The following is a 13,428-nucleotide window of genomic DNA, read 5'->3' as shown; positions in this document are numbered from 1 at the left end:
TGGGATTTACCATCGTTGTAAACGTTATTTTTAAATGGTTTCAATCCCACAAAATCCCAAGCTGACATCACCGTTTCAGTTAAGTTTATTTTGTTTATAACCAGCTGAGAACCTGAGACCAAGGATGAGTCTTGTGTCCAAGTGTGATCTGGGTCATTGTCTGACGGTGGGCACTGTTGAGACGTTCTTTTTTTTTAATGATTTCTTTTTTTACAATGACATCGTTGGGAATGTATTGAAAAATAAAAGCAACGCAACGCAATTTTAAACATTTTATAATGGAATAATTATTGTTTGCGAACTTAGTTTACACCACGCCCACACCTTCTTCAGCCGCAAGGTATGAAGCCTGCAGGTGGCGCTATGCAATTGTCCTGCCACCACAGTCCTTTGATTATCTAGTATTGGGCACAAGGCCAGCAGTGGATAGACCATGGCACGTGAGGATGTGGCCCAGTCGCTCTGACGAGGCCCTCCATGAGGCGTGGCTCCAGCAGGAGCCGACCAGGTCAGGATATGCTCCCATGGTCTGTTGTTACAACCCTTTTGTCAATCCACTGCGAGATGATTTCCCTCCACACCGTACCGGTCATGAGGGTTATTTGACCATTGAACCCGACCGAGTTCGATGCCCACTCACGACCAATAACAGTGGCGAATACTTCAACCGGTACTGGGCCTCCCCTAGGTAGACTGAGACTTGAACGAAAGCCAGGTGCGATGTCTAAACGTCACCACTGGGGAGATGTCGGCTTTCACTGGCCCTTGCTAACAGCACTTGCCTCACTAGCCTGTTCAAGACTATACGGGTGATCTTGGTCTTTGTCCGTCGGCATTCTTGCACCGACTGAGCTCACGTCCATCACCGACTGGGCCACTGATCAAAGTTTCCCGTGTGTGTGTGGGCAAGTCGGTTTGCGTCCAGAGGTCAGGAGATCAAAGCTCTTGTCTTCACCTACTGCTGCCACTGTTGGTGCAGCTGCCTGTGGGATGATGGGTGATGATGAGTGATCCTGACGATGATGAGTGTTTATGGTCGCCAATGTTCGTTACATAATCAGCGCTACCAATTACAAAATAATGTTAACTGACTATCATTAAAAACTGAACACATTCGTCAATAACGCTGTGACCTATACAGGAAAAAGATAACAAGCAAGGTTCCGTGCATAGAAGATGGTCCATTGCCATGTTTTAAATGTTACCAATTAAAGGGAGCCTATTATGCATTTTTTTTATTTTAAGGCCACATATAAACGAATGTGCTGAGTCGTATTGTTGACTGTGCTTGTACACGACTGCCAACACAGCAGCAGCATTACCAAATATCTTAAACGATTGGATCGACCACTGGATTGCAAGTCAATCGCGCTAACCATTATAGCACAGCAGTTGCGATGAATGCAGTACTAAGCACGGTAAGTTCTCGCTCAACGCGTTTCTCACACAACGCGTTTTCCTTAAAACGTGGCTCTTCCATTCGTGAACACTTCGCACAAATGTAGAACGCGCCCGTTATAACGCGGTTTGTCTTAGTGGTCGACGACGAACTACTTTCTTGATCTGTGTGGCCGAGTGGAATGATTCAGTACGCGCTGTGACACAGTAACGCGGCTACGTACCCTCAGTTCTGCAATCTCAGTGCGTGGTGTGCGTACTTGTGCATCCTTTCTCGCCAAACTTAATCGTTACATTATGCTGAAATCGTTTTCGCTTAACGCGTTTTTCGCCACGTTAAGCGAGGATTTGCCGTACAATAAAGTTCAAATTATGACACCGCCGATTTGAGGGCCAAGACTGGTGGACATTTTCACAATTGTGGCGAGCTGATGATGCTCGCTGCTACATGCAGCGAAACGTCCCCGGACCCTTTTGTCAAACGGCCTCGTGAAGTCGCTCCCACACACCACCCCCAGTGGTGCTGCTACTGCAGCGATCACACATTGCCCGCGTTTGTTTCTCACCTGACAATTGTATTAATTTTCAGCGTCGGGTGGAGGTGGGTTTACGACACATTGAACTGACGCGGCAGCGATCTGAGCAACCCCCCCCATCCCACAAAAAAAAATCAACATCGAAACAAGTTCAGGGTGCTTCAAATTTTTTTTAAACAATTACATGGGACTATCGTTTTTAATGGGAAAAACGTATAATAATACACTAAGACATGATGACAAATGTATTTAAATAGTTTCAAAAAGATAAACAGTTGTCCACTTGTTCACCATCATTGTCAACGCGTGCCTGGAAGCTTCTCCATCAGCGCACATTTCTTGTGGCGTTGTTGCAAATTGTCAGAAGTGTGAACACATTTCTGTGAAGCACCCTGTATAATTATTCGCAGTGCCGGATTAAGCTAGAGCGGGGCCTGTAGCATATGTTTTAAATGGGCTCGAAATAAACAATAACAATTTTTTTTTACTTGAATAGTGAAGTAATTGTATGTTTTCATTCGCTATACAGCCAGATAATACGACAAATCGCTAACCTTAGACACCCCGTCGTTCATAAAATTTGAAGGCGGTATAGTACTATAATAATAGAGCAAGTGCAGAATCACTGAACCGGAATTGATAGCTTGAAAGCATTTACCGTGGGGCCCTTGAATGTGCGAGGCCCGTAGCAATATGTGCAGCTACTTTTGTTCCTGGGATCATTCAGGCGAAATACTGTCGATAGTAATGCTTTATAAACGTAGGAAGTGCGTACACCAGCTCGCCCGGCTGTGGTCAGCATGTCCAAGTGGATGAATGACTGCGCTGTGTGCTCCTTGCTTCCTTATATAGAGAGAGGCGTGGGAGCGAGCGGGCTGACGGGGCCTGTGATGTCAGTTTCACGGCCGAGACGTCTTCGCCACCTCCTTAAAAGAAAGGAAACTTGCCCACTTGTTGACTCGGGGAGTCAATGAAGCCCCTCTGTCACGTACCCGCAATGACGAGCGCGGTGAAGTATGGTCAAATAGCTCGCCCCGCGCATCGAACGGTGTTGGGGGGGGGGGCCGCTCATCCAGCAGTGGGTTCTCAACAGAGGGTGTGCGTGTGTGTACACGTGTGTGTGTACACACACGTGTGTCTCACCAAGGCCGTAGCCATGGAGTCAACATTGGGGGGGACCAAATTTTCCAGAGGGTCTGGGGGTCCCAACCCATAAAAAAATGAAAATTTGAAAATAATTTCCTGCCATTTTCTGCCTAAAATATTTTAAAAATTCACTAACACATAGCATGTACTTTTTTTTACAATGTCTAATAGTGTATTGTATTACATTGCTGTGTTTTTTTACCTTATCTTGTTTCATTGTAAGTAACGGCAGAGATTAGGGATTAATAAGGTACAACCGTAACCACAATCATATAAACATAAATCTATTTTATAGCGATATATTGGGGGGGGGGCATTTTGAGTATATTATATTATAACTACGAGAGAACGCGGGAATGAAATTGTTTTCGTCTTCTTCTTGGTTCTTTCGGTAAAGTCACGTAGAAGGGAAGTAATAAAATAATAAAAATAAAACATAATAAAATAAAATAATTCTCAGTGAGAATTATTTTATTTTATTATGTATAAAATAAAACATAATAAAATAAAATAATTCTAGGTGAGAATAATTTTATTTTATTATGTTTTATTTTTATTATTTTATTACTTCCCTTCGACGTGACTTTACCGAAAGAACCAAGAAGATGAACCCCTGCAGTCACGAAAGCTTTAAATCGAAATATGTTTTCGTCTTAGCGTCTGCGCATGAATGGAGGAGGGCACTGTGAGTGATGTGTGAGCCAGAGGGTGACGAGTCTCCATTCGCTCAGAGATATTTGCATCACGAAATTAGCGGACGGAAAATAAATGCCATAAAGTGCAGGAATAGAAATCTCGGGGAAAACAACTTCGTCACAGGTTAAATCGAACATTGCACAAACATCAATGAACGGTGAATAATAATAATAATATATCCCCGGCTCGTCCTGATGACGACCGCTTGTGTTGCGATCGAAACGTCGTAGTTTTTTGTTCTTTTCTGTGGCTTTACCGAAAGACCCAAAGAATAATGTATTCTCTGCGGTGCGTATCAAACATCAGCACTAGGGAGACAAAGGCGGCCGGGCGTGGTGCTGGCCGACCCCAATAGGTGCTCGCTGACAGCACTTGCCCCTACAGCCTGTGACAGACTACACGGGGGATCTCTGCCTTTATTTCTCTTCCACGTGGCGTATACAGCCACAAAGACAAAGATCCCCCGTGTAGCCTTAACATACCGTGTGGGGCAAGTGCTGTTAGCGAGCACCTATGAAGGCCGTCACGGCTCACGAGGGGGTGGGTGGCCAGCACCACGCCCGCCCGGCCGCCTTTGTCTCCCTAGTGGCGTTGTTTACACACCGCACCAATTACTCATTCGAGGCTAAATAGACCTAGGGGAGGCCCAGCACCGGCTCAGATATTCACCACCGATGTTGACCGTGAGCGAGAATGTAACTCGGGTGGGACCCCAATGGGACACAAACACAAGAAAAGTTGAACGGTCGCCAAGTTAAGGTGGGGGTGGTTGGGGGGTGTTTACCAATCATGGGGCTTGGGCAGCGTGTAATGACGTACGCGATATATAAAGATATAGACATGAGGGCAGGAGTCTAGTGGACGTGGTAAGACGCACCGGGGTTGGGCCGCGAGAAGTTGGTGGTGAAGCACGGGGGCAGACGGGAACCCCACTGACAATGAATGAATCACACCAACTACTGCCACCACCAGATACTGCCACCACCACCAGTAACTGCCACCACCACCAGCTACTGCCACCACCACCACCACCAGCTACTGCCACCACCAGCCACCACCACCAGCCACTGCCACCACCACCACCACCAACCACTGCCACCACTACCACCAACCACCAACCACTGCCACCACCACCAGCCACTGCCACCACCACCACCAGCTACTGCCACCACCACCACCAACCACTGCCACCACTACCACCAACCACCAACCACTGCCACCACCACCGCCACCACCACCAGCCACTGCCACCACCACCACCAGCTACTGCCACCACCACCACCAACCACTGCCACCACTACCACCAACCACTGCCACCACCGCCACCAGCCACTGCCACCACCACCACCAGCTACTGCCACCACCACCACCAACCACTGCCACCACTACCACCAACCAACAACCACTGCCACCACCACCGCCACCACCAGCAGCCACTGCCACCACCACCAGCATCACTGCCACCACCACCACCAGCAGCCACCACCACCAGCACCCACCACCACCTCCACCACCTCCTCCACCACCACCACCAGCACCACCACTGCCACCACCACCACCTCCTCCACCACCTCCTCCACCACCACCACCAACCACCACCACCTCCACCACCAGCACCACCACTGCCACCACCACCAGCCACCACCAGCCACTGCCACCACCACCATCCTCCCGCTGCCCACATCGCTCCGGCAATGGCTATGAATAGCCAGGCGGGATGGATTAGTTGGCGGGAGGGGGGGAGGGTTATGGTGATAATCAGTCCATTTTCGTCGGTCTCAGTCAGCCACTAAGTTTAGCCTCCCTCTGTAAACAATAAAAAGCCAGTGGCTCGGGGCCCCTTACCTCGGCTACATCGTGAGCGGAGACCCCAGCAGCATCAGCAGCAGCAGCATAGAGAGAGAGAGAGCTGTCTCATCCAGCAGTGGCAGCCGCCCTCGGTTGAAGAAGAGAAGAACAGAGACCAACCATGCAGCAGGTAGAGAGACAGAGAGAGGCACTGTGTGTGTTTGATTTGTGTGGTGCCGAGATGCAGCGTTGTTGTGTGTTTGTGTGTGAGCGGTGGCGCAGCGAAACTCAGACACCCGAGTTCGATTCCCGCTCACGGCCAACATCAGTAATCGCGATTATATGAACTGGTCCTGGGCTTCCCCTAGGTCGACTCAGCCTCAAACGAGTTCGTGGTGTGGTGTGAAAAAAAAACATTGTCTCTAGGGAGACAAACACTTCGTGTGCCGTACCGGTCTTCATAGGTGCTCGCTAACAGCACTTGCCCCAACAGTCTGTTAAGGCTATACTGGGGGATCTTTGTCTTTGTATAAATGCACCCAGCCTGGCACAAGTGATGCGGTGACGTCACCGTCAAATGTCGGCTGTTGTAATCTGCAACTCATGAGCATGCGCTTCTAGTGATGTGAATATTTGATGCATAACTGCGATGTCAATATATCGGTACGATATAAACTATTGTTGTTGTTGTTAAAATCGTTTATGGGAATCTAATGACGATGATGCTGAAAGTGTAATGATGAAGTGCAGTTTGAATGGGAACAACCACAGTCCATCTGGAGGTCGCGTGCATGAGTGGGGTTAGGAAGTGTGGCTACTCCCACCTCTACCAAGAGTCGCTGGCCAACAGGGAAGAGTAGGCCAAGCCAGAGAAAACCACCCTCGAAATAAGGGCGACTTTCTTATTATAGCTGCCTCTGGCGGAGGCCATTACATATTCATTTAGTCGTTTGCCGATCGATATTTGTATTTGACACAACCGACACTTTTCTCTGAATGAATCATCAGGAGTTGTATTACCCATCGAGTAGAACCCGGAGAGCTAAGAAGCTCTTTGGCAGTTAACATCAAAAGCATTCCGCAATTACAGATTTAAAAACACAAACTTAATTTTCGATTTAAAGCTTTCGTGACTGCAGGGATTCATCTTTTTGGTTCTTTCGGTAAAGTCACGTAGAAGGGAAATAATAAAATAATAAAAATAAAACATAATAATATATTATATTACTTTATTATGTTATAATAATATATTATATTACTTAATTATGTTGTATTTTTATTATTTTATTATTTCCCTTCTACGTGACTTTACCGAAAGAACCAAGAAGACAAACTTAATTATAACAATGTTGAAATAAGAAATTACGTGCAAAAAAAATATCCACCAGAGCAAATACATTGATGGGGTCTTTTTAAAATTGTTATTAAGTATTATTAATGTCAGGCCCTGTATATAATAAAAAAAAGTTTGAACATTCCAGGAGCGCCCTTTGCAAAACGTTCCAGATCTGCCTCTGGCGTGAGCACGCGCACTTGCAGGGCCGCGCCTTCACCCACACCTCGCCCCGCAGGAACCCTCCGTGGTGGTGAAGAAGAAGAAGAGACCCGTGGTGAAGGAGGAGGACCTCCAGGGGGCGAGGAGTCGCCTCGGAAAGAACGCGGAGCCTCGGCAGATGACCTACCGAGTGATGGCCGAGTGCGGTGAGTGGGGGGAACAACGGCGAATTCGCGTCGGCATCGTCTTTGGTCATGGTCCGTCCGCTGCTGGATGAGGTTGCTCTTCCGATGGTCTCGCCGGTGCGTTTGACGGTGACCGCGTGCCGAGCAGGCAGCGACGTTCCCCCGCTCGTTTGTTTGCAGAGGATTGCGGTTCGAGACGCACCCCCCCCCACCCCCCACCGCGGCCGCCCTGGTTAACACTGCGCCGAGCGTTGTTCACCGAAACTATTGCGACTGCCACGCGCCGCCTGCTTCGCAGCGGACGTCAAAGATCCCCGGCATGCGCTGCCACGCGTGCCGGCGTCACGGTAGAAAAATCTCCCAAATGTTATCAATTACAGTACAGTACTCACCATTTACTTAATTGATCAGGGGGGGTGGAAGCCACAAAGCAACATCGCTATTCCCCCCCCCCCCCACTTGTGGCCGCTGGTACGTTCGCCTTGTGCCAGAGACAGCTGGCACCGGAGGCACCTCCTGCGGCAGGGACGCCTCGGGATGATGATGATGATGTAACTGCTGCGTGAGAGGCGCGGTGTCAATATTGAGTGGCGATGAAGGCTCCCGGAATACGAGTTGATTTCATCGCTCCGTCTCCTGCCTGGTGGGCGAACTTCTCAGGCGGGTTCCCTCCGTTTGGCTTTCGGGGAGCATTATTTTGGCAAAATCGTTCTTTTTTTAATGCTTGTAAAAAAAAAGCCAAGTTCCACTCAAATGGCGCTGTTCGCGTCGTGAATACAAACGTGCTGTCATGTTCAAGACTGCGATAACTCATTCAGTGAACAGGTGCCACTGGGTCAAACCACCGCTGCACCCCAGCCCCACCAACCCCAAACATAGCGCGGTTATTCTGGGTCTGAATACAGCTGCAGCTGTGATTGTGGCCAGACAGACAGACAGCTGTTTCCCATGTCATCCACGTAGTCCTGCCTCTCTGACCCTCTCCTCCCTGCGTCTCACTCGCAACAATGATACACTCCCGTTGTCTCGAGCGCAATTCGCACAAAGCCTCAAAGTACACTTTGCACAAAGCTCAAGTTGAGTGGGGGAGAACGCCTGTGTACGAAGAGGTGAGTTTGATAGGCGAGATTTAGAGAGTGTAACAGACTCAAGATTCTCAAATGGACCGAGGAGGAAAGGAAACTCCACAGTCGCGGAGCCTGGCTGCGACAAAAGCTGCCTACCGTGCAACAAAGTCCGGTCTTTGTAAATCCCAACGAGTCGATCAGAATCAGCAGATACACATTTCAGTGAGATATTTAGGAGCCAGTTCACACAAGGCCTTAAAAGTGGGGATCCTGAAGTCGATTCTGTTACTCTACAGGGAGCCAGCGCATGGAGGACAGGCTATTGGAGTCGCATGGTCTCGCGATGTCGACCATCGAAGACGATACACGCCCTCACTGCTTTGCAGATGTTGCATGGTAGAGGTCGGCTGCCGTGTGGTTCAGAAGTCCAAACGCTGAGCTGGCTCGGATCTGAGTTTCAGCCGCAACCACACTGATTAAACCGGGTCCTCAAATGTCGATGGTCTCAGCCCGATCAATCATGACGTACTTTGTCTCTGTGAGTCTACAGGTCTCCATGTAGTTTTATAGGTCTCTATGTGAGTCTATGGGTCTCTATGTGAGTCTATGGGTCTCTATGTGAGTCTATGGGTCTCTATGTGAGTCTATGGGTCTCTATGTGAGTTTATGGGTCTCTATGTGAGTCTATGGGTCTCTATGTGAGTCTATGGGTCTCTATGTGAGTCTATGGTTCTCTATGTGAGTCTATAGGTCTCTATGTGAGTCTATGGGTCTCTATGTGAGTCTATGGGTCTCTATGTGAGTGGTTGGTGACCGGGCTAAGACCATCAAACTCGCAACACTTGAGAACCCGGCTTCGTCACAACTCAGTCTATGCGAGTTTAAAGGGTTCTATGTAAGTCTGTGGGTCTCTATGTGAGTATATGGATAGCTATGTATTAATATGCGAGTCTATAGGTCTCGGTAGAAGTCATTGGTCAGAATCAGACTATGTATTTATTACTGGAGGAATCCGATGAGCTATGAAGCTCTTTTTCACAGATGTCCCAGTAGGGGAGGGTCAGAACGTTGCAACAACAAATAGTACAGAAACACGACAGGAGTGCAAAGTATAGGAAAGGTAAACAAATCAGTAAAACATACAGATACAACAAAACTATTTTATATTTTACCAGGTTATGTTCATTCAGCTTTTAGCTTATTTTTTCAGAAGCAGCCTGGCCACAAATGATAGCTCAACGAAGTGGCTTATCACGTGGAGAAACCGGTTTAATGACATGCAGCCTAAACCTGGATCAAACTCTGGATCTTGTTGATTCCAGCTCAGCAATCTGACCTCCTACCCACCCGTTAAAACAATCAAAATATAGCGACCAATCAAATCCCTCCGAAATTTTATTTTTACCCAGCTATCGTTAAAAGCAAAAAACACAGTATTTATTTATTTTCATCTGTGGGATTTTGACGTAAAGCTTGTTCCGTGTGGTGTTCTTATTTGAAAATGACTCGTAACAAAAAAAAAGAAAAGCCATCTCCCTTGCGATGTAATTTTAAAAGGGGCTCTGGAAATGCCACGGATGCCGTGTAAACACAAAACCCCCAAAAACCTTCGCCATAATGGGCATGGAAACACACGAAGGAGGGGAAACACAGTAATAGCCACATATGGACTCGGACCCACACAGAGAGCGAGAGGGTCCAAACAAGGACTCGGGTACTGGTTCAGAGACGGAATGAATGGAGACAGATTTACGATGCATACCCCAGATGATACAGGGTGGCCCAAAGTCAGGACACACACACACTTAGTTATTATCTAGACCAGTGGATCTCAACTTTTACTGCAGCCTGCACTGCTTTGTTTGTCAATCGTTACTACATGTATCATGTTAATACATACACAGGTGTGATGAAAAAAAAAACTAGTTGTACTTACGAGCCCGTGCTTAATTTGTGTTTCAGTGATTTACCTTCTAAAAAATCTGGCCATGTGTCGCACCCCCAGAAAGGCTAAGGACCGCTGGTATAAATTGAAAACTAATTTCTTTAGCACTGCTGTTTGTGTTTAGTTAGTTCTTCCCCCACATCTCCGATTAGTACGGTTGGCTGTGTACGATGCGAAAGAAGTTCAACATACACGTATTTATTTAAACATTGGCATTAAAACATGTTAATAGTTTATTCTTTAAGTTCATATTTTATCTCATCTATTATTATTACTACCTATTTTATTCCTCCATTTTCAGGTGGCATTTAAGCATGGAAAGAGCATTGACTGCATTGAGACGATAGATAATTGGACGAATGTTCAAAGATTACACCTGTAATCTTAAAAACGTCCTAAATTAATTTCAAGAGAATTAATGCATCACCCATTAAAGTTAATGGGAGACAGTTTGAACATTTGTAAAAAAAAAAGGAATAATCCTTTGAGGTTTGTTAAAATAAATATAACCCTGTGTTGTGACTTTTGGGTCTTCCTGTATTTTCCATTAGTGGCTCCGCCCCAGGGTTATTTGTGCTATAAAATGTCTTTGCTTTGCACCCCGGGCCGACCTTGCAAGAGAGGTAATTTGTCTCAAAGGCTTCTCACCCGGTTATACGTTAGATAGATAAGCGATCTTTATTTAAAACCAAAATACATCGGCACACGAGACGTTTCCTCCACACACCTGTCTCTCTCTCTGTCTCTCCACAGTAAAAAAAACATCACAGTACTTGTGGCACAACCTATACAAGCCGCACGGCCTTCAACAGCATTGATTCAAGACGAGAAATACCTCTCATCATCAGCAGAGTCAGGCTCGCTTGAATCAATGCTGGCGAGCTGCCGATCTTACAATCAGATCAACCAGATCAGAGGACATTGATGGATGAGGACTTGGCTCATAAGCTTTTGGGGCGATGGGGGGAGGCGTGGTTCACACATTGTGCGCTATGGACCTTGCTGACCCGAGTTCTATTCCGGGCCCGTGGCTAACGTGAGCGATGAGCGACATCCGAGGCTGCGCCTCCCGCCAGGGCGACTCGCACCGCCACTTGAGAAGCGCGTTCACGGGCGCCCCGCCCACCAAAGGTGCACAGCAAGTCTTCGTCTAACGCGGCGGATGCGTTCCGGAACAGTGCCACGTCAAGCAAACAACCCCTTTAGGGAAAACAATTTCTCCATAAAGAATGTAATGATAAAGTTTGGCGACATACGATGTACAACTACGCACACGCACAGTGAGATGTCGGGACAAATAGCAGAGGGCACGCCACCGCGTCGTCGTATCGTTACCGAATCGTGCCGCTCAGCACCCGCGCTATAACGGGGCGCGTTGTTCTGGGTCGTAACGGTTGCGCGAACAGCGTTCCCTCGGGGCAGAACCGCGTTATAGCGACGACGCGGAGTGACGTGAATGCTGCCGCGCGTTCAGCGTAATTGGAAGTGGTGTTCCCATTTAGGGAGAACTCCCCACACGCGAGATGAGCGGCGAGTGATTTCGTTTCCCTGGGCGTCTGTGCTCCCGTTGTCTTTTTGCAGAGAAAGCTGGGATGGCGGCGCCGTCCGTGTTCAGCGGCGCTCGCACAGGCAAGGAGACGGTGTTCACGCCACCGCCATCCAGCAGCGACAGCCAGTAGGCCCTCCACCCCACAGCCAGTAGGCCCCCCACCCCACAGCCAGTAGGCCCTCCACCCCACAACCAGTAGGCCCTCCACCTCAGCCAGTAGGCCCTCCACCCCACAGCCAGTAGGCCCTCCACCTCACAGCCAGTAGGCCCTCCACCCCACAGCCAGTAGGTCCTCCACCCCACAACCAGTAGGCCCTCCACCCCACAACCAGTAGGTCCTCCACCCCACAACCAGTAGGTCCTCCACCCCACAACCAGTAGGCCCTCCACCTGGCAGCCAGTAGGCCCTCCACCCCACAGCCAGTAGGTCCTCCACCCCACAACCAGTAGGCCCTCCACCTCACAACCAGTAGGCCCTCCACCTCACAGCCAGTAGGCCCTCCACCCCACAGCCAGTAGGTCCTCCACCCCACAACCAGTAGGCCCTCCACCCCACAACCAGTAGGCCCTCCACCTGGCAGCCAGTAGGCCCTCCATGTGACAGCCAGTAGGCCCTCCACCCCACAGCCAGTAGGCCCTCCACCCCACAGCCAGTAGGCCCTCCACCTGATGACTGATCTGCGACAGTGACCTCTCCCCTCCCCCCCTCTGAAGATGAGTGAAGACTGCACTCATCTTTAGTGCGATGCGAGTTTTAGATTATTGTACTGTACCGCGGTTTTAATTTGTACAATTATATACGGATGGCTACGTCTTAAAAATGTTTAACTAGCATTGTAGTTTATGCCGTGTGCGTGTGTTTTTTTTTAAACGAAACCGTAGCTTTAGTTGCGCGAGACCGGTGATGGAACGCCAGCCAAAGGAGGGATCGCACCATAGATCGCGACCGCCACGGATACGGAAGGATGGCAACGTTTTATTGTGAACGCCTTCATCCAGCAGTGGATCGAGCACGGCTCATGATGTTGATAATATAGAGGCCTTCACGCAGCGGGGGATGATAGATTGTGCCTCAACGGTGTTGGGGAGACCACGCAACAGTGGATAGAGCAAGGCTAGTGATGTTGATGATGATGGTGGTAGGTGATGGTGAGTGTCGACAGATAGTGATTATCGCTGGGTAGGTTCCACGCTTGTATCGGCGGGGCTCTGCATGTACTGTCGTTGAAACCGATAGGAACTTTTATGTAGAAACGTCTAAGTAGGTGTTAAATACAGAATACGTGTGTAGAGGGGAGAGCGGGGCTTGTGGTTCTTACGTTTGAGAAATGTGAGCGGTAAATCGGGAATAAAATGTCGTCAACAACAAAAAAGCTTAAAACGATGGAACCCAAACCTTGTATGTTGTTTTTCCTTCGGAGCTGTGAGCTTTCAAAGACCCCGACACAAATACTCGGTGCGAAGTGCAAACATCCACACCACTCCCCTCAGGTGCCATGTCAGCCTCGAAAGGTGCCTGCTAACAGCACTTGCCCCAACAGGCTGTTAAGGCTATACGGGGGATCTTTATCTTTAAACTGCCAGAGGACAGACAACAGAGCGGCCTGGCTTTCATTTGGCTAA

At 48.5% G+C, this 13,428-nt stretch overlaps 1 protein-coding gene across 1 annotated transcript; it reads left to right on the top strand.

The window, feature by feature from the left end:
• The first annotated feature begins 5,543 nt into the window (after window positions 1-5,543).
• MUSTN1 (musculoskeletal, embryonic nuclear protein 1) lies at window positions 5,544-13,183 on the top strand. Its single transcript, XM_078874917.1, has 3 exons — window positions 5,544-5,754; window positions 7,136-7,265; window positions 11,838-13,183. The coding sequence occupies exons 1-3, from the start codon at window positions 5,746-5,748 to the stop codon at window positions 11,933-11,935; spliced, it is 237 nt and encodes a 78-aa protein (XP_078731043.1). The 5' UTR covers window positions 5,544-5,745; the 3' UTR covers window positions 11,936-13,183.
• The last annotated feature ends 245 nt before the right edge of the window (window positions 13,184-13,428 follow it).

The sequence above is a fragment of the Lampetra fluviatilis genome, chromosome 40 (assembly GCF_964198595.1).
Source record: "Lampetra fluviatilis chromosome 40, kcLamFluv1.1, whole genome shotgun sequence".
Taxonomy (NCBI): Eukaryota; Metazoa; Chordata; class Hyperoartia; order Petromyzontiformes; family Petromyzontidae; genus Lampetra; species Lampetra fluviatilis.
This window is presented reverse-complemented; position numbering and strand designations above follow the sequence as displayed.